The 21,935-nt window shown below is 40.8% G+C and overlaps 1 protein-coding gene across 1 annotated transcript; it reads left to right on the plus strand.

Moving 5' to 3' along the window:
- Positions 1–10,311: 10,311 nt before the first annotated feature.
- On the plus strand, positions 10,312–20,188 carry LMO2 (LIM domain only 2). The gene is made up of 3 exons (XM_015410864.1): positions 10,312–10,897; positions 17,016–17,231; positions 19,221–20,188. Exons 1-3 carry the CDS (start codon positions 10,857–10,859, stop codon positions 19,438–19,440), a joined length of 477 nt encoding a protein of 158 aa, XP_015266350.1. The 5' UTR covers positions 10,312–10,856; the 3' UTR covers positions 19,441–20,188.
- The last annotated feature ends 1,747 nt before the right edge of the window (positions 20,189–21,935 follow it).

Raw genomic sequence — 21,935 nt, forward strand, 5'->3', positions numbered from 1 at the left:
GGTGCCCCTAGGACAATCACACAGGCAGACACTGGGGCCAAGCTGCACCCCAAAACAATCTTTCGACCACCCTCAACTGACACATCCCCACGCTCTGGAGACTGTTCCCTGCAAGATGACGTACACAAGATGACAGAACAAGGTACTGGTTCTGGTGCCACAAGCTTCTATTCAGGAACATATGCCGTGTACTGGTCCAAAGCGTTCTTGTGCGCACCTGAAATGGAAACCTGGGCTCCGGAACCAGTGTTTGGACTGGGCATCACTGTATGTCATCTTGCAGGGGACAGTCTCTAGAGCATGGGGATGAGTCCTTCGGGATGGTCCAAAGATTGTTTTGGTGTACAGCTTGGCCCCAGTGTCTGCCTGTGTGATAGTCCTGGGGGTGCCTCACTTTGGAGTAGCTGGTGCAAGAACCACGCTTTGGACCAGGACACAGTATATGTCCCCTTGAAGGGGGGGAATTCGCTAAACATGCGGTTGTATGAAGTTTGGGGGTCCAAATCTTATTTTGGCGTTCAGAGCTTTCAAACTCTCCTCAGTGTTTTTGGATGAATTCATGAATAAGATGCAAATAAGGAATGAATAAGGAACTGGGAATAAGGAACCAACTTCAGCCTCCTGCTGTTGCATACACTTGTCATGGGGTCCCAGCAGGGTAAGGAAGCTCTAACCTCCTCCCCCATGTTCTTTGCCCCCCTGTGGACTGTCAGTGCCTTATAGCATGGACTTGTTGTTATTCTTGTTCCCCATCCTGACTAGCCAAACATTCCCTCACAAAAAAACTGCTAAACCTCTCCTATGTTCGTGTTTTCCCTAGAGTTGTGTGTGCCCACTTCCAATTGGCATAGAATTCCTCAACATGACCCAGACTGCTGCTGCTGACCATGTAAAGAACTATGTGGGGAAGACCAGCCACTGTCTTGCCCCCTTTTCCTTTTGTCACCACCATCCTGGGTAAAAATTCAGCCCTTCTTTCTTGTGGGTTGCCTAAGGCTGACGCCATAGGGATGTATTACTTTAGCATGAGGAATGACCAAGGCAGGTGCAGAAGGAAGTGTGCAGACTGTCTCTAATTAAAAAAACTTTATTTCTACATCACAAACTCAAGATAGACAAGAAAGATCTAGGTACACAGCCAAACAAATAACAACAAGAAGGTTTTTATACCCTGCTTTTCTTTATATTAAGGAGTCTCAAAACTGCTTACAGTCACCTTTCCCTTCCTCTCCCCACAACAGGCACTTTGTGTGAGGTAGGTGGGGCTGAGAGAGTTTTGGCTCAAGGTCTCCCAGCAGGCTTCATGTGGAGGAGTGCAGGGGGGGGGCGAGAAGAAGAAGAGATTGGATTTATACCCCACCCTTCACTACCCAAAGGTGTCTCAGAGTGGCTTACAAACCCCTTTCCCTTCCCCTTCCCACAACAGACACCCTGTGAGGTAGGTGGGGCTGAGAGAGCCCTGACAGAAACTGCTCTTTTTCAAGAACAGCTGTGCCAGAACTATGGCTTGCCCAAGGTCATCCAGCAACTGCGAGTGGAGGAGTGGGGAATCAAACCCGGTTCTTCCAGATTAGAGTCCACACCCTTAACCACTACACCAAACTCACATCGCTAGACTCAACCCACTGGTTAAAGAAATACCAAAATTTAAAAGATGGAAACCTTAAGCAATGGTGGAGTTTGTACATCGATGAAGGGGGGAGAACCACTAACATTCTGCTAAAATGGCTACCTGAGAGAAAATACAGCTTGAAAAATCTTCTATTTCAAAAAACATGCCTAGCATGAAACTGACCAATAAGGAGAGACCAACCACACCACACACACAAGGAATATTTGGCACCACAATACTATCCAGGTTTTCCCGTTGGTATGCAGAATGTATACTCTGCAATTCCCAACAGAAAAATTGGAGGAAAAAAGGTGCAGAGTGTAGGCACAGAATTTGAAGTAAAGCCCTACCAACTCGACTGCAGTGAAAATCGGAAGTAAGCTGTGCATCATTTGTGAGTTTTGCCAGTTCATGCAATAAAACCCAGTTGCAAAGTGCATTTAAAGTGGTCTGAAACTGTATTATCCAGCATGTGTAAAAGTGCTCCGTTCTGCTTACCATTTTGCCATGACAATGGTTTAGGGAAAGAAAGTTCCATTTATAGCTCATTTTATTTTCTTTTACTCAGATGCTATTAGTCAATTGTTACTCAGTTGTATTCTTTTTCATTTGGTAACATAAACTGCTTAGACAGCTAAAGATAAAATGTTGCTTTTTCTGAAATGAGTGTTGAAATTGATGTTATGTGTCACTGCACTCATGTCTGAAAATCTAACTCGGCTCAAGCCTACCAAGATGCAAAAGGAAGGCAGAGAGACACTTGTTCAGCTCTAAATCACCCTAACAAGTAAAATGTTCAAAGCTTTTTCCATACCTCCATGGTAGTTTAGAATATGAGGCTGAATCTGAATTTGGAGATGAGTCCCCTTAGAGCCTGAAAAAGAGGGTCTGGGGTCCAGGTTACCAGGCAAACTGCACCTCTGTCATGACCTGGTGGTGACAGTGAGAAGAAATCCTGGATGTGCTAGGGGTGAGGGTGAAATAAAGCTGGAGAGGTAAACATCTCAATGAGGTCTAGCAGATTAAGACTGGAGCCAGAGACAGTTTTACCACATTGTTAAAGATGCCTCAGCCTTTATTTGGGGTATGGGCTATTTAAGTTCTAGCCTTTTCAGGTACATAGTAAAAAGGTAAAGGTTCCCTTGCTCGAAAGCCAGTCGAATCCGACTCTAGGGTTGCGGTGCTCATCTCCGTTTCAAAGCCGAAGAGCCAGCGCTGTCCGAAGACGTTTCCGTGGTCATGTGGCCGGCATGACTAAACACCAAGGCCCACGGAACGCTGTTACCTTCCCACAGAAGTGGTACCTATTTATCTACTTGCAATTTCTTGCTTTCGAACTGCTAGGTTGGCAGGAGCTGGAACTAGAGACGGGAGCTCACTCCGTCATGCAGCAACTCGGGTCTTGAACTGCTGAACTACCGACCTTCCACAGCCTACAGTTCAGCGTCTTAACCACTTGAGCCACCGCAGTTCCCAGGTAGATAGTACAGGATCTGAAATCTGAAACTCAGCCATTCATGTTCATCACTTGACTGAAACATTGAACAATGACTTGCACACATGAAAGAGCCATCAGAGATTAAATTTAACAGACAGAAGCTATATATTATATCCAGCCTAATTCATTTTCAGTGGGGACAGTTCACAAAATGAATTGCAAGTCATCATGAATCAGTTTGGAGGTTCAGAAAGTTTTATGCATAGTAGTATGAAATTATCACCAGGGACAGATTCACAGAGAGAATGATTTAATTTTGATTTGTTAGATTTCTATCCCACCCTCCCGGCCGAAACCTCTTCTGTGGTATAAGTCTTAACTTCTTCACAGTTGCTTGGCAAACTTTGAACTACAGGCGCAATGATTTGAACTACAGGCGCAACAATTATTGGGAAGGCTCCCTTGCTACAACAGTTGGCATAGCAGCAGAAGCAATAGAAAGGAAATGTGGTACATGACAGTTCCACTGTACAACCTATGGGTCTTTTGATGTTGCTGGAGAATGGGACACGAAGAGAAACCTACATTGACCTCACCTTACACAACGAGCAGTTCTGGATGGCTCTGCCTTATATGTATAGGGTGGTGTTGTGTCTTACCATTGACTTGTAATGTAAAGCTTGAAACCTCAGCTGCATTGTAATCTGGAATAACACTATTGGCTGAAGCATGTTCAGTAACCAATCAAATGTAAGAGAACTGTGCTGGAGGGAACTGTGTTTATTGGTTGTTATCTCTGTAATACAATTGGACCTTAACTATGTGAGGGCGTGGCTACCACAGCCCGGGAGAGTTTAAAAGGAGCTATGCTCCACTGTTGTTTCTGTGTGTTGTTGTGTCGTTTGATGCTGTGTGATCTTTGGAAGTTCTCGTTCTCAATAAAAGCTGATTCACTTTGTTACTTACTTCGTTGTTGAGTTTCAAACTTAACAGGTGGGGCTAGAGCCCCTGGTTTGCTTCACTACAGTACACACATAAAATGCAGATCCCTGAAAAGCTTTCCATTCACTGCCTTGAATGATGAACTATTCAACTCTGTACGAAGCTATAACTGAGTTCTCTAAAGCAGTGATTCTCAAACTTTTTTGTAGTTTACATCCCTCCAATCACTCTGTCAAAGAACCTGTGTTCTAGGGAAAAGCCCATTGTTTCCTAGACATTTATATTTTTACAGACATCTGTTATTGTATTTATCATTAATCATATTTATCATTTATATGAAGGTTCAGGGACACAAAAAAATCGCAGAAGCACAATAAATAAGCTCCGGCAGGAAGGGTCGGCAGGAACTAGCACATCAAAGACGCTTGCCAGTAGGCAGGGGGAACAGAGGAATGGGGGGAACACAGAGTGTCCAAGGTTACTACTAGCATGTAGAGTTGCCAACCTCCAGGTGGTGGCTGGAGATCTCCTGGTATTACAACTTGTCTCCAGGAGGCAGAGATCACTTCACCTGGAGAAAATGGCCACTTTGGAAGATGGACTCTATGGCATTCTACCCCACTGAAGTCCCTCCCCTCCCTCAAATCCTGCCCCCCCTCAGGCTCCACACACACACACACCAAAATTTCCAGGTGGCAGGTGAGGTCAGACACACATCTACTTGCAGATGGACATGGAAACTGAGGGAGAGAGAATTTCATAATTATTACAAAATCCTGCTTCTCACCCGGACTACTTCTGCACCCCACCAGTGGTACAGGTACCAGTAGTAGAGAACCACTGCTTTAAAGGAAGGCTACGGAGGACACAAGAAAAGCTTTTCTGGTTGAAACCAATCGTCTGTCTATCCCTGGGAAGCCCATAAGAAGAAAATAGCCTCCCCTGCCATTGCAACCCATTGCAGCCCACAACTGGAATAGCTAATAAATAAGTCTACTCTTAGTGAATGTGCCTAAGCCTCTGTTAAAGCCAACTAACCTAGTGGCTATTAATTAGGGTTGCCAACCTCCAGGTAGTATAACAATGGAGAGTATCATGGCAAAAAGTAGAAACAAAGATAAGGAACAACCACAGAACAATAACTAAGCAATGTAAACAACTATACTAACATCAGCTTATTAAGGTTGCGCAAAAGCCAGTCGAGTCCAACTCTAGGGTGCGGTGCTCATCTCTGTTTCCAAGCTGAAGAGCAAGCGCTGTCCAAAGACATTTCCGTGGTCATGTGGCCAGCATGACTAAACGCCAAGGTGCACAGAACGCTCTTACCTTCCCACCAAAGCAGTACCTATTTATCTACTTGCAATTTCTCCCTTTCGAACTGCTAGGTTGGTAGGAGCTAGGACCAGAGACGGGAGCTCACTCCATCATGTGACACTTGGGTCTCGAACTGCCAAGCTACTGACCTTCCGGTCTGCAGCTAAGCGTCTTAACCACTGAGCCACTGCGGCCCCTAACTGCAGCCACAGAAAAATCACCCATAGGTTCAGTAGAAAGGCTCTGAGTAAGGTGCAACACTCAATTCAATCAGTCCAATAAAGGTACAATGAAAATTAAAGTTCACTGATATTTAAAGTGCTCTGTGCCACCAATTAGTCCATTCATAATATGTAAGCTTCCAATAGAGACTTTTCCAAATATTCCAATTTCAAACGTAGAGATGTGATAAATAGCAAATTGTTTACTTTGCAGGAGGACAATATGCGATTTCAGAGCCATTCCGGCTAACAAATCCTGCTTGCCTCTGAGTTCGTTTCCATCACTGCTTTATCAAAGATGGAACAGAATGTCTTCTTGTCCATCTATTTCTTGCCATATCTCACGTCTCACAAAATTTCATTTACGGCTGCTTACAGGCACAAAGGCTAGATTAATTTCAAGATAGATTAATGTTGGAGATGATTCCATTTAAAGAATTGTAAGCCTGGTTCCTATTTACTCCCACAGGTCTTTTCTTCTTGTGAATGTAACAGAAAGGCTTTAGAGTAAACATGCCCAAAGATAAAGTGTTATGAAATTAACCAGTGGATGTGACTATATATTTTCTTGAAAAAGGAACCTCGAAACATGTGTACTGATTATATCCGGAAACCACATTGGACATCTTAGACAGTCTGGAAAACTTCTTTGATATATCATGGACGCTGGACCTTGTTGACATTTTTTGTGATTGAAATGGAGCCATAGACTGCTTAGAGTATTGCTTGTTTGGGATTTTTCCATATGTTATAAATATTATGAATGAGATATTCTATTTATTGTATAGGCATTGTGTTACTTCACTAATTTATAATATAAAATTACGCTTACATTTTTCATAAAATATTTGAACCTTTATTAAGATTTTTGAAAGATTATTGTAATTAGATATTGGACCTCTCACAGTATATCTCTGTGGTAGTTGTTGGTTCCTACCACTGTGATTTTTTTTATCTGTTACTATCATGGTCTTATAGCATTGTTCTTTTTTTTTGTAACTCCGTTTTCTTCATTGTTTGACATTGCACATCTGATACTTTTTTGTACTTTTCTAATTTTTGTAATCCTAGTCCTATTGCATTGCTTAGTAGATCTCTTGTGCTATTTGATCACAGTATTCCACACCATGTAATCCACCTTGAGTCTCAATTTAAAAACTGGTGAATAAATAATAAAATAAAAAGAAAGAAAGAAAGAAAGAAAGAAAGAAAGAAAGAAAGAAAGAAAGAAAGAAAGAAAGAAAGAAAGAAAATAAATAATTGTGGGCTGACCACTACTGTATTCATCCCTCCCCCAATAAAAATGTTCTGGCTACAGGCCTGCTCCAATGGATGGCTGAGAGTGAGTCAAGCTCCTGAGGATCATTGCCATCTTCCTCACTGTCCTGCTCAGTGACTTGGCCAGAGATCTGACCCAGGGTGGGTTTTTGCTGGCACTACCACCGAAGACAAAATTCAGAAAATATGTCAAATACATGGCTGAATTGTGAGCTTGGGTTGGTATCATACTAAGTGAACATCAGTAAAACTTCAATGTAATCACACCAGTCCAGCAAGAGAAATACTCCTATGCTGCTGACATAGATGCACACCTAAACATACTTCACTGAGGTCCACTGAAAATGACGACAGCATCTGTTGATGTAGATAGGGCTGTCTGCTCCCAGCCAGTCATGGTGTAGCAGGCACAGCTAATACTAGATAAGTGTCAGTATATTAAGAAAGAAGGTGTTCCTTTGGCTAACAAAAAAAGTACATAAAATCTAGACACACACAGCAAAATAAATTAATAAATATACAAAAACATCTTAAGTCCTTAAAAAAACCAATCTACCAAAAGCAATTATAAAGTATTGTAAAATTATTCTTATTCACTTTATAACAGCACTTGTTACATATGTATTGCACTCTTTTAAGTTCAATTGCTACTTTATTAAGTTGCTTTAGCAAAGTTCCCAGCATTTTAATTATTCTATCTTGTTTATTTCTTCTTTCTGACCCTAGAGTACATTACTTACATTAAATGCCCACTGTACTTGAACTGGGAGAGACAAAAGTCCTTTCATTCCATTCCCTGCTCTGGCTAGAACAAATCCTTAGAGCTAGCAATTATAAATGAACATTTTAGAGGGAATAAATATATACATTGAGGGTTTCTGGTATATTTCACTAACAGGTTTGGGGTTTGATCTCTATTGTTCTGTTGTACTCATATGGGAATCATACCAACATTGTACCTTTTATATAAATGCAGAATATATTTCACAACTTCCCTGATCAACTTTTTCTATTTCCAAGCCATTCCCATTCTTAAGAAAATATCTAGCCTAGTTTTTCTGTTGCACTGCTTCTTGCTTCTGCTTCACAGCCACTTACTTAGATGGATGTGCTTGGATAAGTAACACCATAGTGGACAAATGAAAATGCTATGTGTGAAATATAATGTGCATTTATATATTAGGCAGTGCTCATGGATCATATCACCATGTTAAGAACATCCCAAATATTTGTTTCTGAGGTTATATTTTAGGACAGTGGCCCTTGGCTGAAACAGCAGAGTCACTCTTTTTAGTACTGGCTTTGAAAACAAGGAACACAGATAACAATAGGGTGGATTATTATATGACATTTACTATAACTTTTCTGTATGTGCATCCTAAAAATGAGAATATGCAGTGTATGCACATTTTTAGTGAAGACAGGTGTAATGCTTTAAGAGTGATGGATGGACCTGTCACTGTCCTTCAAGTTCACATACCTTTTTCTGTCCTGGATGAAACACTGAAATGAAAAAGCTGCTGCAAATGTTCCACACATTGGAGAAAAGCAGATCATGTTCCTTACCTATCCACTAGTACATACTACCTCATTAACGCAGAGACACAAAACCCACACACACACACTCATTCCCAGAACAGTTTTGCGAGTAGTTTGTAATAGTTTTACATTTCATTCTTTTGTAAGGTGAGGGATACACAGAAATTCAGGCATACTGCTTTTTTAAAAAAAGCATCCATCCTGAGTAATGCACTCAGCCAAGTCTGAGAACAACATAACTTTGCATGGAAGACGATTCAAAGTGCAACTAGATGAGACATGGGAGATCCATGATCACACAGCCTGACGCATTTAAAAGGCAACTGTGTGCGCTACAGTTTGGACTGGGGTACACAGTAGGAGGGATTAGCACCCCCCCAACCCCCTTTCCAACAGAAACTGCTTTTCCTAAGTTGCAATTAGTTCTGGGGTAGACAAAACAAGGTACAATATGGGGAGCTGTTTTTCAGTTCAGAGAGAAATTTCTGCCAGGGAAAATGTATTGGCAAAAGGGTTAACACACCTATGCACCCAGCTGTGCTGCAGTCTGGATCTAACCCTGGAGCCCCTAGAGCTGCTTTTTGCCTAAGAAACATCTTGAGAGAGCTGATTATGGCTCCCCCTTTTCTAAGCAAGTTGCACACTTAAGTCCCACCATTCAGGTTGGGTCACCTCCTGTTCCTCATCATCAAATACCCACCAACAGCCCCTAAATGCATTCCTTTCATTTTATCCAATAAAAGGTCTAGTTTTTGTTAATCACTTATCACTCAAAAGGAGTAAAAAAAAATTGCAACAGCTAGAGTAGCCCCTAAATTCTGAGTTTTTAAAGAAGTAGCTTCAAGGTCAGAAAGTGCCACAGAACCTCTTGTTATCAAAATGAAATGCTGGCCGTTTCCTAATTATCGCTGTATGAAACAAACAAAAGCACCAGAGCCTGACCCAATACCCACTGAAGCCAACAGGAGAAATGCCTACATCTGGTGCCAGTGGCCTTTAGAGGAGGTCTTGTCACCTCAGACCTTATTCCCTTGAAGATTTTGCAGAAACTCAAGGGATGGAATGTTGTTAAAACAAGGCAATTACAAATGAACTTTTTTTTAAAAAAAGGAATAGATATATACAGTGAGAGTTTCTGGAATGTTTCACCATTTTATTATAGAAGAATCACCAGAGCAGGTGTTTTCATCTAATTTAGAGGGACACCTCCATTGGCAGAACCTAGTGCTATCACTGCAACTATAAAGTGAGGCTTAATTTTAACAAGGATGCAAGTCACTTTACTGCATGAATAATTTCACTTGGAGGGTAGTGGTGAAGCTGGGGGAGGGGAAATGATTGGATAATTGCTTTTTATGTTACAGGTTACTATAGTTATGCTTATTACTGTGTCTGTTTATATAAATTAACTACCAATCAATCATGGCTCTTATTCCAAGACTTTATTTCCAAGGGATGCATTTGTTAAATAGCTATGCACGGTCAAACTGCAGAAAGGTGCAGGTGCCTTAATGACCAGCATAGGACAATCTCGAGTGATCCAAATTAGGAAGGCACTAATTATTCTTCGCTTGCTTGCTTGTTTCACTTCTAGTTCTGTGGATAATGAGATGCTGGGGCACGTAACAATGAAGGTACCAATAAGGCGATCTTCCATGTGCTTGCCCCTCTGCCGGCGAGCAAATTGACTGTACAATTAAAATTGCACCAACACACATGATATATTGTAAAAATGCAGAGTCAGCTTCCTCCCAGTCCCAACCTGAGCTGCATGTGAGCGAAGGGCTGGCCCTTTAAGGAGTTAACTCAGTCGTGAGAGATGCCGCTGTTGTGGCTCGCTAAATCCCCAGGAGTGCTGTTAAGAAATAGACAGCTGTCTCTTTAAGTGTCATTTCCTTCTATTGTATTCGAATCGTGATCAGGAAAGAGGATGTGAAACCAGAGAGACTCTGCGGAGACCACCGAGGCTAGCTCGACCATAACAGCCACAATAGTAGCAACGACAATAATAATGGTGGTGGCGGAGCAGCTGAGGCTGATCGAAGCTGGCTCTGCGGCGCAGGCAGCCCTCTGTAGACCGTGCCCTGAGCTACACAGGCAGCAAACATAAGCCCAGCGAAGGGGCGACTTTGGGAGAAGCCCAGCAGTGACAGCTGAGAGACGACACTACTGAGCGGCGGCAGTCTCTGCCCAGCTCGCATTCAGCGAACAGGAGGAGCATTGCAAGGATGGGAGGTTAGATCCTAAGGGTTAGCCTGCCTCATAGAGACGCAACAGCAACAACAACAACACAGCTGCCCACCTTCTCTCTCTCTCTCTCCCCCTCCGTTGGTTTTACAGAAGGAAATCCTGTGAATGTCATTGGGAGTGGAAGGGGGGGGTGGAGGTGCCACTCTGCTGCTGGTGCTGGTGAAAAGGCATTCAGGAGCAGGCAGCCTTTCTGGGGGCAGCGGGGGCAGAGCTCATCGCGGACAAAAACCACCACCACACTACAAAGGACCAAGAGCTGCCAATGTCATCAGCCATCGAAAGAAAAAGCCTCGAGCCCTCCGAGTAAGTGGCCTTTCTCTTAATTCCCTGGCTACCTCCAACTTTACCTTCGGATGGATGCGTATTGTCTGCAATCTAGGGGCTTGTGGGAGTCGGGGGAGGGGGGGAGAACCTTGATTGTCTGACAGTCTCTCCGGTGCCAGCTTCCAGGGAGACTGCGCTCAGAAAGTGCAAGCGGCAGAGAAATACAATAGGGCAGCACCTTCCTTTCTCCCGGGTAACGGAGGTGTGCGTGCGTTTCTAGAAAGCCACTCTTACTTTCCCGTCCCATTCCCTATATTGCAATCCCACTGTTTTTATGGGTGACCTGTGCAGTGTGTCTGGCTGTTTTAGCGTATTTTATTAAGCTAGTATTAGACTCTCTGTTCAGAAAACTGCCTGACTGCTACTTGTAGGGGGGGACAGCAGCCCAAATTCAGAGAGACGCACACAAGTTCCCCATTTTGAGTTGGAGACAAATGATCAGAATTCTTATTAAGCTCCTGCTGAGGGTGGGGAGAGGGGAGCCGGAGGACCAGTAGGATAAATGCCTTTTCCTCTGGTTGAAAGATTAGGTGATGCTGACAGAAGGGACTTCGGAGGGATGGGGTAGGTAGCCTACACTGCTTTCCAAAAGCCCACATTGTTTTCAGTCTGTCTTTCTCTTATTCCCCCTCCCTGCCCAGCTAAACCGGCTGGTTAGACTAAAAGGTCAAGGCTGTTATCAGATGTGTGCTCAACTTCCACATTTTCATAATGCAAACCACCAGTTTGAAACTTTCAACAAAACGTCAAGCAAGATGGGGAGTCTATGCACAAGCCAGAGCTCTGTTTTTTCTCTCTCCCTTAGGCTGACAAATGAACCAAAGAAGTCAAAATTGTCTTAAATAATTACAGAATTAAGATTTTCAGACTGATGTACTGTGAATGTCCTGCTGTATTCCCAAACTAATGCAAATATATACAGTTTTGGAGATGAGTTTCAGTTTACTTTAGTGGTATTGTCATTACAACTTCAGGGCAGTAATCTTACACACAGGAGCAAAAACAACTAGGAGTCTTATGACTTTTGTTTTTTGATCCAACAGACACAGCTTTCCAGCTGAAAGTTATCAGGGAGCAATTCCCATTGAACTCAGTGAGACTTACTTCTGAATAAACACATACTCTCAAACAGCATGGCTGGACTTATGATGGCTATATTTTATTTTTCTAGAACTTAGTGGCTTTGTGGTATTCTTGGTAGGCAGATTTATTGCAACTTTCAATATTCTCCTTAAAATATCAATGCATGCTTCTCTAATGTGTTAGTTTATAAGTTATGAAGGACAAAAAGAATGTGATCCCATGCACAGTTATTCAGGCTTAAGTGGCACTGAAATAGAAAGAATTTCTATTGTGGATAACTGGGCAGTTTTGCAATCGTTTTCCTGGAAAGCCTTGTGACCTAATCCTAACCTTGCTTTCTGAGAAGTCCAATAGATTTGAATTGTATTTACTCTCAAGTAGCATTCAGATAAAGCATTTTCACATAGATCTTAATATCTTTATGTAAAGACACAATCATTATGCATTTTATAGCTGTTTTATCTTTTTCTATTTACATGTTAATCTTTCTCTTTGAACTTTAATAGCATCATTTATTTTTGTTAGTGCCAACCTAAAAGTGTGATATTCATCTAGCAACTTATGGTCCGGAAAACAAGTGCATCCAAAGTTCCAAAATATCAGAAAAGCATGTTATCTGCATTTCCTCATTTAAAGAACTATCACAAGCTATACATCATAGCCATACAACCCAAAACTTAAGCAATGTAAGATATTGGAAGGTGCATCTGAAATACCAAAATGATAAATTTACTGCAAAAGAGCTGTTCTCCTGGTTCCTAAGTTGTTTATATGGATCCATAAGGTGTCATACAGATAATTTCTGAATAAAGGCTTCACAGAATCCATAATGGTATGCTTACCATTCCGTTGCATTTTTAAAGTAACTTGAACACTTTCATGACATACTCATGAAAAACCTCCAGTCCTGTTTGACTTTAACATGGTTTAGATCGGACACCTCTGGTTGAAATAATGTACAGAACAGACGTTTATGTTTTGAGGATATCAGTTTAGACCTGCTCATGAAAAAAATTAATTGCTACCTACTTCAGCTGCAGTATCCTAAATAAAGGGCTAATATCCTGAGTTTCTTAAACAAGAAAGGAGGAGTGGGGAGGTGTCATGACCGAAACATAAAATTAAGTAGGATATATTTTTTTCATGGTGACAAAACATGATTTAGTATAAAACTCCAGGAAAGCTTTATTATGTTTCAGGTGTTGAAAGTAATGGTTGATTATTTTTTAAAAAATATTCAACTAAATATATCTTGAAAAAACTTCATTTCCCTCATTTCTGTGATATTGCTTCAAAAAGAAGAAATACAACAGCAATGCTAATCTCTTTCTCCAGTGTAATGCATTCTAGTCGAGGACCTTTTCCTGCCTCAGCAGTTCTGCTATTAATATTATAAGTGCTAAAAAATGGCAGTTTATAGCCTCTTGGTAACCAGAGCTGTAATGAAGAGGGAGACAAGGACAGTGACTTAGTAGTTGGGTGTAACCTGTAGTATCTCCAGTTAAGTTATTTAAGTGCTAGACAATTTCTGGCAAGCAACTGACAGTCAGAGTAGTGCTAGATGGCCAATGGTCTCATACAGTATTAGATCAAGCTACATATGAGTTCCATGTTGGGATGTACCAGTTAATGCTCTTGAGAGAACAGTTTCTTAGCCTAGAATTTAGGAACAGAGTCACAAACGGAGGCTGTCCTCTGGATGGAAGAGTCTTCAAATTTTTAAAAAGCTGAATAAGCAGTGGGTGATGCCACTGAACTGAAAGGGTATGTGTGTGTGTGGGGGGGGTTCCTCTCAGACTTTTTAAAATGGAATCTTTGCTAAGGTGAGGGCTTGATAGGGCAGGAATTAGTGAGGTCAGGGCTTGATTAGGCCTGGACTCTAGGGGCCTTCTTATTGGAAGCTCATCATGAAGGAATGGGTAGTTCCACTTTGGGCGTTTCAACAGGTTTATATCGGTTTATATGTAAATAGATCTGTAGGGTGGATGTCATATCTATAGTGGCTAGAATGTACATTAGATTTCATTCCCAAATTGTTTCCCAGATTACAGCTGTTCACATGTGGTTCAAATGTTGCAAGAAAGATTCAAGCATACTAATTAGCATCACTTATAATAATTGCCTAGAGCAATCAGCCCAGAGGACAGTGAACATTAACACTTTGATCAAGATTCATAATGGATGCCATGAAATCATGCAATTAACTTTGGGAACACGAATCCCCCCCCCCCCCCCATGGCAATGTTTATGAGCTAAGGGTTAAACATGTGCTAGAATGTCTTACTGTGAGCAGCTGACTGTGCAGGCTGTCAGAGTGTTTCACAGAGAGTCCTTTAATGGAATATCCAGGGAACAAAGAAGCTTTGGGGGAGATGATACTTTTATATTAAGAAACAGCTTTCTCATCTCTATTATTTTACCAACTGCATTATTTCAGCTTTTATCCTGTAAATAATAAGGTTTTGCCCAGGAATGTAATTGTGTGCTAGGTCTTGATAGGGCTAATTGCTACACTGAAAAACTCAGGTAGATCTTCCCATAGTTGTACAGTTTATATATTATTGGCCTTTGAAATAAAGAGGAACAGTATTAATTGCTTCTTTAGGTTTAGATTCATTCAGGAGAAAACCTCACATAGGAAGTGCATGCATTCACAAATGGACGAATGTGAATGGAACAAACTCTCAAGTCTTCCTTTCCTTGAATGTTATGTTCCTGCTATGGGAGCTGCTTTTCCACAGTATCATCCCATGATGTTACCTTAACTTTTCCAGGCCTGCTGCAACCACAGAAGTCTTTAATGCAAAACTGTTGCCTGCCCAGGGATAAAAGTAGGGCTATAATGTTTAAAAGGTATCCTCTGGTCAACCAAACTGAGCTGAAGAAAATTCTTTTTTAAAAGGTTTCTTTTTATAAGGAAATAAAGTCTTTTCCAGCCCAAATCATTTGCTTTCACACATGTTGGATAATGTACTCTTGATGCACAAGAGCAATCATTTGAAACTGGATTTTCCTGTTTCATACAGAAAGCAGGGTTCTCACTTTACTGGATTACCACCAAAAATGCTAATTAGCCATTTTGTCACATGTGTAGTCCAAGCCTATGCATTTTTACTTGAAAATGGGACTCCTATTCTCAAGTAAGCGTGCATATGGTTGTATCTGAAATATAACCTCTGGCAAAGTTATTTCTTCACATTACAGTGAAACAAACCCAGAGTTGCCATTGAGTGTACACTCAGCAGAGAACTGCTACCAATCACTGCTCCCATCTGCACAACATCTATGTTTGTAACACATTTGTTGCATTCACATTTTAACTATTCAGACCAGTGTTCCCTCTAAGCTGTGGAGTCTTGTGAGCAAAATTTCAACTTTGTGAGCTACTGGCATTTAAGTTGTGAGCAAGTTATTTGGCTACTGCATAAATCAGTTTGCTTTGAAGCCATCCTTCCTGAACTAAGACAAAAATATGTGAGCCAGAGGCTAAAAAACTGTGAGCTAGCTCACACTAACTCAGTTTAGAGGGAACACTGATTTCAGACATAAACTTAAACCATACTCAGGGCCGGCTCACTCACTAGGCGCATGCATTTAAACCATACTAGGCATGTGTCTAAAAATGGCCTTCAAAGAAAGATTAAGTACATTCAGCATCTCAGAGTGGGAGCAATATACACATCCCATTTTTAATATGGGCATAATATTCTATTTATTTATTCACTCAGTTGAATACTGACTGCAGCACAAGGAGCCCTGGACAGAAAGGACTGCACGACCAACCTTGAGCTCATTAAGCCAAACCATTTGGTGGAACAGACAATATAATCCAAATTCAGGATTAAATTTATTAGATAGCCTTGTACAAGCGACTATCTCTGCCTCAGACTACCCGATCTGTAAAACTGATGTAAAAATTAGTTTTTACATACAGCAATTGTAAAAGTGGAGAAGACTAAGACGACCTTTTTCACTTTAAAAGCATTATAACAATAATACAAATTAGGACTTTATGACATTGTTTGCAAGTATTTATCTTATTGGAAAATTATGCAAAAAATGCTCGTGTTAGGAAAGAAAGAATGGCTGTTTGTCAAAGAAAGGGGGACAAAGCTAAAGTTACTTCGTATCTCCTTGTTTTTCTTCATTCTGTCTACAAACAAACCCACTTTCACAGCACTAGTGGAGAGCACGGCACCATGCATGATACAGAAAGCTGTTAAAGGGGAAATCTTATTTTAATAGCAGCAGCACCTGCAGGGGCTATGACTCACAAAAAGACAAGCCCATGTAAATGAGGCAACCGGTTGTTACTTGGGCACTACTTCTGCATTTGCTAACTACAGTTGTCAGAACGATTGACAATATGTGACAGACTGATTTGGGGCAAAAAAAACCCTCATTATTAACCAAGGATTGTCTCATTCTTCCTGATTTTTTACATCATTCTATTAACTAAAAGACAATATAATCACAGCAGTGTATATGCTGTACAAAACACTAAAAATAAATATGTCATAATTCTGCACCTGGAAAGGCTGACTCTTTTCTAAATTACACAAATTATGTGTATTTGCTTCTGTATATAAATTATTGCATTCCTATTAGTACTGTGGAAGAGCAAAAAGCCACTTAAGTTTGCCCCCTTTCCACTAGAGATCCTGCTCAGATGCCAACTGACATTTTCCAGAGCAGTTCCCATATATTGTCAAGTTTATTTTTGCATACTTAAAGGACTAGAAACTTCATGGTTTTTTAAAAAATCCAAGCCAAGATTCTCAGGATGTTGAATTCTGCACTTGGTTTTAAACTGATTGTTCTGCCACATCATGGAATATACAGAGTCCTCCTGAGCAGGACCTTTCCATAACAACTTCCCTCTTGTCTCTATGGTTTTTGGTTTTAAGTACAAGGGAGAAAAATCAGATTAAAAGTCCTGTTCAATTTAAGATACCAGAATGCTGCTTTAAGCTTGTTTCCAAGTATTTTTCTAAAGACTGCTTCTTTCTACTAGGGAGCCCGTGGATGAGGTACTCCAAATACCCCCTTCCCTATTAACATGTGGAGGTTGCCAACAGAACATTGGGGACCGTTACTTCCTCAAAGCCATTGACCAGTACTGGCATGAAGACTGCCTTAGCTGTGACTTGTGTGGGTGCAGACTTGGAGAGGTGGGAAGACGGCTGTATTATAAATTGGGAAGAAAACTCTGTCGAAGAGACTATCTCAGGTACATCAACTCTTTACCCTGTTGCCTGATTCCCCCCCCCCCTCAGAACCATTTGGAATAAAATTACTTACAATATTATAGCTCAAGAGTGAGAGGGACTTGACCCAGCCTGTCCAGAAAGGATAGGCATGATAATTGAAACTGAGTAGCCAAATCCGGATAAAGCCCTTGAAGATAAACTCAGGCAGGTTGAATCTCGTGGCCAAGTCTGATGGTGCAAGAAACAGGGACGGGGCTGGTGGTAGTGGTGGTGGAAAGCAGCTTCTCTACACATGGCCCCAAAACTAATCTATTTCAACTCTCCTGGAAGTTCCTGCTTTGTAAGTAAAGCACTGGTGTTAGGATCACAATAAGGCACAGGCACAGAGAAGGGAAGACCCATGCCAGGGTTTCAAGTTGGCTTGCCAGAGTAAAGATTTAAAATCAGTGAGTTAAGCCTGTGTTTCTCCTGAGCTTGGGAGGAAATTGGGGCAGCTGAAATGAAATTCTATCCAGTGTTCAACTGGCGTTCAAACGGATGGACATGTACATGCCATAAGAGGTTTCTGTACATATGAATAACACTACAGAATATTTTATTCCAACTAGATTGCTGATAAAGAATAAGTGTATTCTTGATCACCTTTAGGGTTGCTGACTCTGGGTTTGGGAATTCGTGGAGATTTGGGGATGGAGCCTGAGTAGAGTAGGGTTTGGGGTGGGGAGGTATTATGCTGTAGAGTCCCCTCTCTAAAGCAGTCATTTTCTCCAGGGGAACTGATCTCTAAAGTCTGGAGATTAGTTATGATTCCAGATCTCCAGGCCCCATTTGGAGGCCGCCAATCCTACTTGCATTTCAAGTATGTTGGTTCTTTATTATATCTGTGGTTCGTCACTTGTGTGATGCTGGGTACCGATTGGTAGGGTCTATCCAGTTTATTTACAGCCTCATGCAGCTGTGTTAGCATATTCAAAATTCACTTGGGTGGGAGAGGAATAAAGGGCTAACCCACCTAATTATTCCACTTCAGAGCTTTTCCCGGTAGCAGCTTTGTTTGTGTAGGACTAGCTTTGTGTAATGTAATATGCAGTTAATCTCCTATGTATATGCAACACCCTGAAAGATTCAGTCCTATTTCCACTAGCTGAATATTTTGTCACTGTAATGGCAGAAAATATGGACTGTTAAATTAATGCATTTCTGTGCCTTGTAATTGGATATGTTCCATCTTTTCACAGTATAATGTGTTAATTATCTGTGCCTGCTAATGAAGAATTTCATAGACATAGGCTGTTAAATTGGCTTTTCCATTTCTCACATCTGTAATTCAGATGTAAAATCTATAGTGGTTAGAGAATGAAGAGAGACAGACAGAGACGGAGAGAGTTTAAAACTGGCTCTCTTCCACATTCTATACAGCATAGACTCAAAAGGTTGTATCACATGAAAAATAACCTTCATATAACATTTATATTATTGTTGATTATGGCAAAATGAACAGTGACACCTGCTGGTAGACAAGGAATTAGCTGTGATGTTTTCAATCCAAGCAGAATGCTTTTAGCAGGCAGCTGTGCATTGGATATTAAACACTTTTTGACATTAATCACACATATATTTTAAAAATTCACTTATTTTGCTACCCTTATTATGATGTCTGATAAAACATACATGTTGGAATATTACTGTTGTTAAAAAGTTCTGTGGGCAACAGTCTATATGAAGGAAGAACATCAGTTACCAAAATTCACACATGAGATCCTGTAATAACAGCCCAAATGGAAAGTATGCATAGGCAGAAACAAGACAGCAAGAGAATTATCACAGCCGCATCAACTTCCCTCCTTTGTCACAACAATCTGAATATCCCAGTCCATCAGATGATGACAAATCTATTCAAAACTCTATACAGCTTTACAGATCAAAGTCAAATACATAAGAATTTTGTGCTTTACTTCTATAACAAATGCATCTGACTCTTGAATATTCTTGATTTCCCCCCACCAAAGGCTTTTTGGCCAAGACGGCCTCTGTGCCTCCTGTGACAAGCGAATCCGGGCCTACGAGATGACCATGAGAGTGAAGGACAAAGTGTACCACCTGGAATGCTTCAAATGTGCTGCTTGCCAGAAACACTTTTGTGTTGGTGACAGATACCTTCTCATCAACTCTGACATAGTGTGTGAACAGGACATCTATGAGTGGACTAAGATCAATGGGATGATATAGCCCATTTGTGCCTCATAGTCTCCAAAATTATTCTCATGGGTGACACAAATACCTAGCAATGGTTAGGAGATTATCACTCACAATATCAATGTGCTTGTCTAAGGTAGAGGAAATGTTGCTGAATTCACAGGTGCTGCATCATGTAAAAATGGTGACTGGAGACGGAAGCTGTAGCAGATAGATGGATTTCTGTTAGCAAATATGTTTAACTGACATTCTCAAAGGTGATGATGAAAGAGGGGGAACCAATTTAAAAATAACCATAGATTCTCTTGACTGGAGAATTCAGTAGTGACATGTAAAAAAAAAAAAGATTTTATGGTTCTGACAGTTGCAGACTAGGTTTGTGCAACTGATTTTTTCCTTTACTACATTTCTATTTACTCTACATAGACCATAATCTCAAAGCTAGTACAAGAAAGAACAATGTGGGGCAGGGGAGGGGAAGACTCCAGTTATTCAGAGTAATCTGATTCTCCATGTTTTGGATGTGGAAAGAGGGCCTTCTCTCTTGCCATAGGATACGAATATTATAACTTTTGACTGCAATTCTGCAGCAATTTACATGCACCTAGTTACATTCATTTAAGTCCTTAGAAATCACATAAACTTACAGGCATTTAACATGGTGCAGGACTGCAGCCTTAAATGTGGAACACCTACTTCAAGAAATTTGGATGAATAGCTACCTTTTGGTGCCATTGTTTGAAGGTGAGAAATTTCACCATTCATTTCTATACAAATATAAATTTAAAGAGTTATTCAGCTATTTTATTAGGCAATGACAATAAATAATTTGTTGTATGTAGTATGATCTTGCAGATTTAATAAAAATGTCTGATTTGAAAACTGTTGTTCTTCTCATTAAATTATACTGTATACTTTCCCCATGTAGTTTTAAGTGCAGTAATTGTACAACCATTACCTATTTGTTGTGCAGAGTTCAGATTTCTTCCCCCAATATCATGGTTTTGTTCTGGGGAATTTGCATTTCCCAAATACTGAATATGTAAATTAGAAAATGGAAATTTTCCCACAAGCATTACTTCCATTCCTGTTGTGATTACTGTGTACTTTGCAATGATATGAGTGTCTCAAATGCCTACTGGATATTGCTGATATGATGTAACTGGCAAGAGTAGTGGCACAATTCCTCCCTGATCATGCAACCGGAGACCTTTTTGTTTTATTTAGTAGGTGTTAAAAATGCTTTCTAGGTCTCTGCATTATCAGACTCGGCAACATCCTTCCTTTTGGGAAAAATGGGTGAATACTAGAAAGGTTACCCCTCCGTGCTGAGTAATGCACCACCATTTTGTGAGCCTTCTTTTTCTTTTATGTTATCTGAGTTCTTAAAAGTTGGGTGCTACTTTTTATGACACAAGAGAGCTTTTTAAACCCTGACTTTTTGTAAAGGGACAAGCAGTATTGTAGCTACCCACTTCTCTCATTCCATGGACCAAATGTTATGCTGTTATCTTTAAACAAGGATTTGAAAAATATTCATACAAAAGGTTAAAATATAGCTAGGGTACTCACACATCTGGCTATGTCATAAAGAAGCTTTGGATGCAACCCTGCCACCAGATACAGTATATGCAGGCAGAGAATATCAGTTCCTAACCTGATTTTATTGTGAATTTAATTGTTTTTATGTTTTACTTTTGTATGTTTGACAATGATATACACCACCATGAGCTCTCTGGGGGAGGGATAATAATAACAATAATACTCACATATGATTTTAACCTTTATTTGCAATTCTGTTCCACACACTGTGCTGCCACCCACTCCTCTAAGGTATTGATATGTCTATGTTGTCACAGGCAACTTATAGCAACCCCAGCAAGGGGCTTTCAAGGCAAGTGAGAAGCAAACATGATTTGCCATTGTCTTCCTTTGCAGCAATTTCCTTGGTGTCTCCCTTCCAAGTACTGACCCTGCTTAGCTTCCAAGATCTAATGAGATCTGGCTGTACCGTGCCACCTTCCCTCCCAAGCTATTGATATAACACCAGCCTAACATCCAAAAACCAGATGGTTACCTTACATGATAAGATGGTTATCTTACATGATAGGAGAGCAAGCAAGGTTTGAGCAACAGATTAAAATGGTGCCACAATCCACAGCAAATCACAGAAAATTTTGACTGTTTTGCTTAAACTTCAAATTGTTTAAGCTCAGGTACTGCAAACAAGGTCAGGAAGTGAACCCATTAAAATATCATTGCCATCTCAGCCTGTGTATTATTTCTGAACTAGGAGTAAGGCCTGCTGTGGGAAGAAATACAACGAGCTCTAGAAGGAGGCTCCAGGTGTGTGTTCTGGCTGTGGCTGGTGGGGCGGCAGAGGGAAGGAGAAAATAGAGGGAGGGCAAGCCATGTTTATTTCCTTCTGCTTAGCTATAATGCAGGGCTATCTCAAGTCATTTTGCTGCCCCAAGTGGGTAGTATGGGAGGAAAGCCTCATGGTAACAGGTATGGTTCCTTCCACCCCT

The sequence above is a fragment of the Gekko japonicus genome, unplaced genomic scaffold (genome assembly GCF_001447785.1).
Source record: "Gekko japonicus isolate JY-2015 unplaced genomic scaffold, Gekko_japonicus_V1.1 scaffold65, whole genome shotgun sequence".
NCBI classification, from domain to species: domain Eukaryota; kingdom Metazoa; phylum Chordata; class Lepidosauria; order Squamata; family Gekkonidae; genus Gekko; species Gekko japonicus.

Coding starts and splice junctions, on each gene's coding strand:
- LMO2 (XM_015410864.1), top strand. CDS start 10,857: ATGTCATCAGCCATCGAAAGAAAAAGCCTCGAGCCCTCCGA. Junction 10,898..17,015: donor AAAAGCCTCGAGCCCTCCGA/GTAAGTGGCCTT, acceptor TCTTTCTACTAG/GGAGCCCGTGGATGAGGTAC. Junction 17,232..19,220: donor TGTCGAAGAGACTATCTCAG/GTACATCAACTC, acceptor CCCCCACCAAAG/GCTTTTTGGCCAAGACGGCC.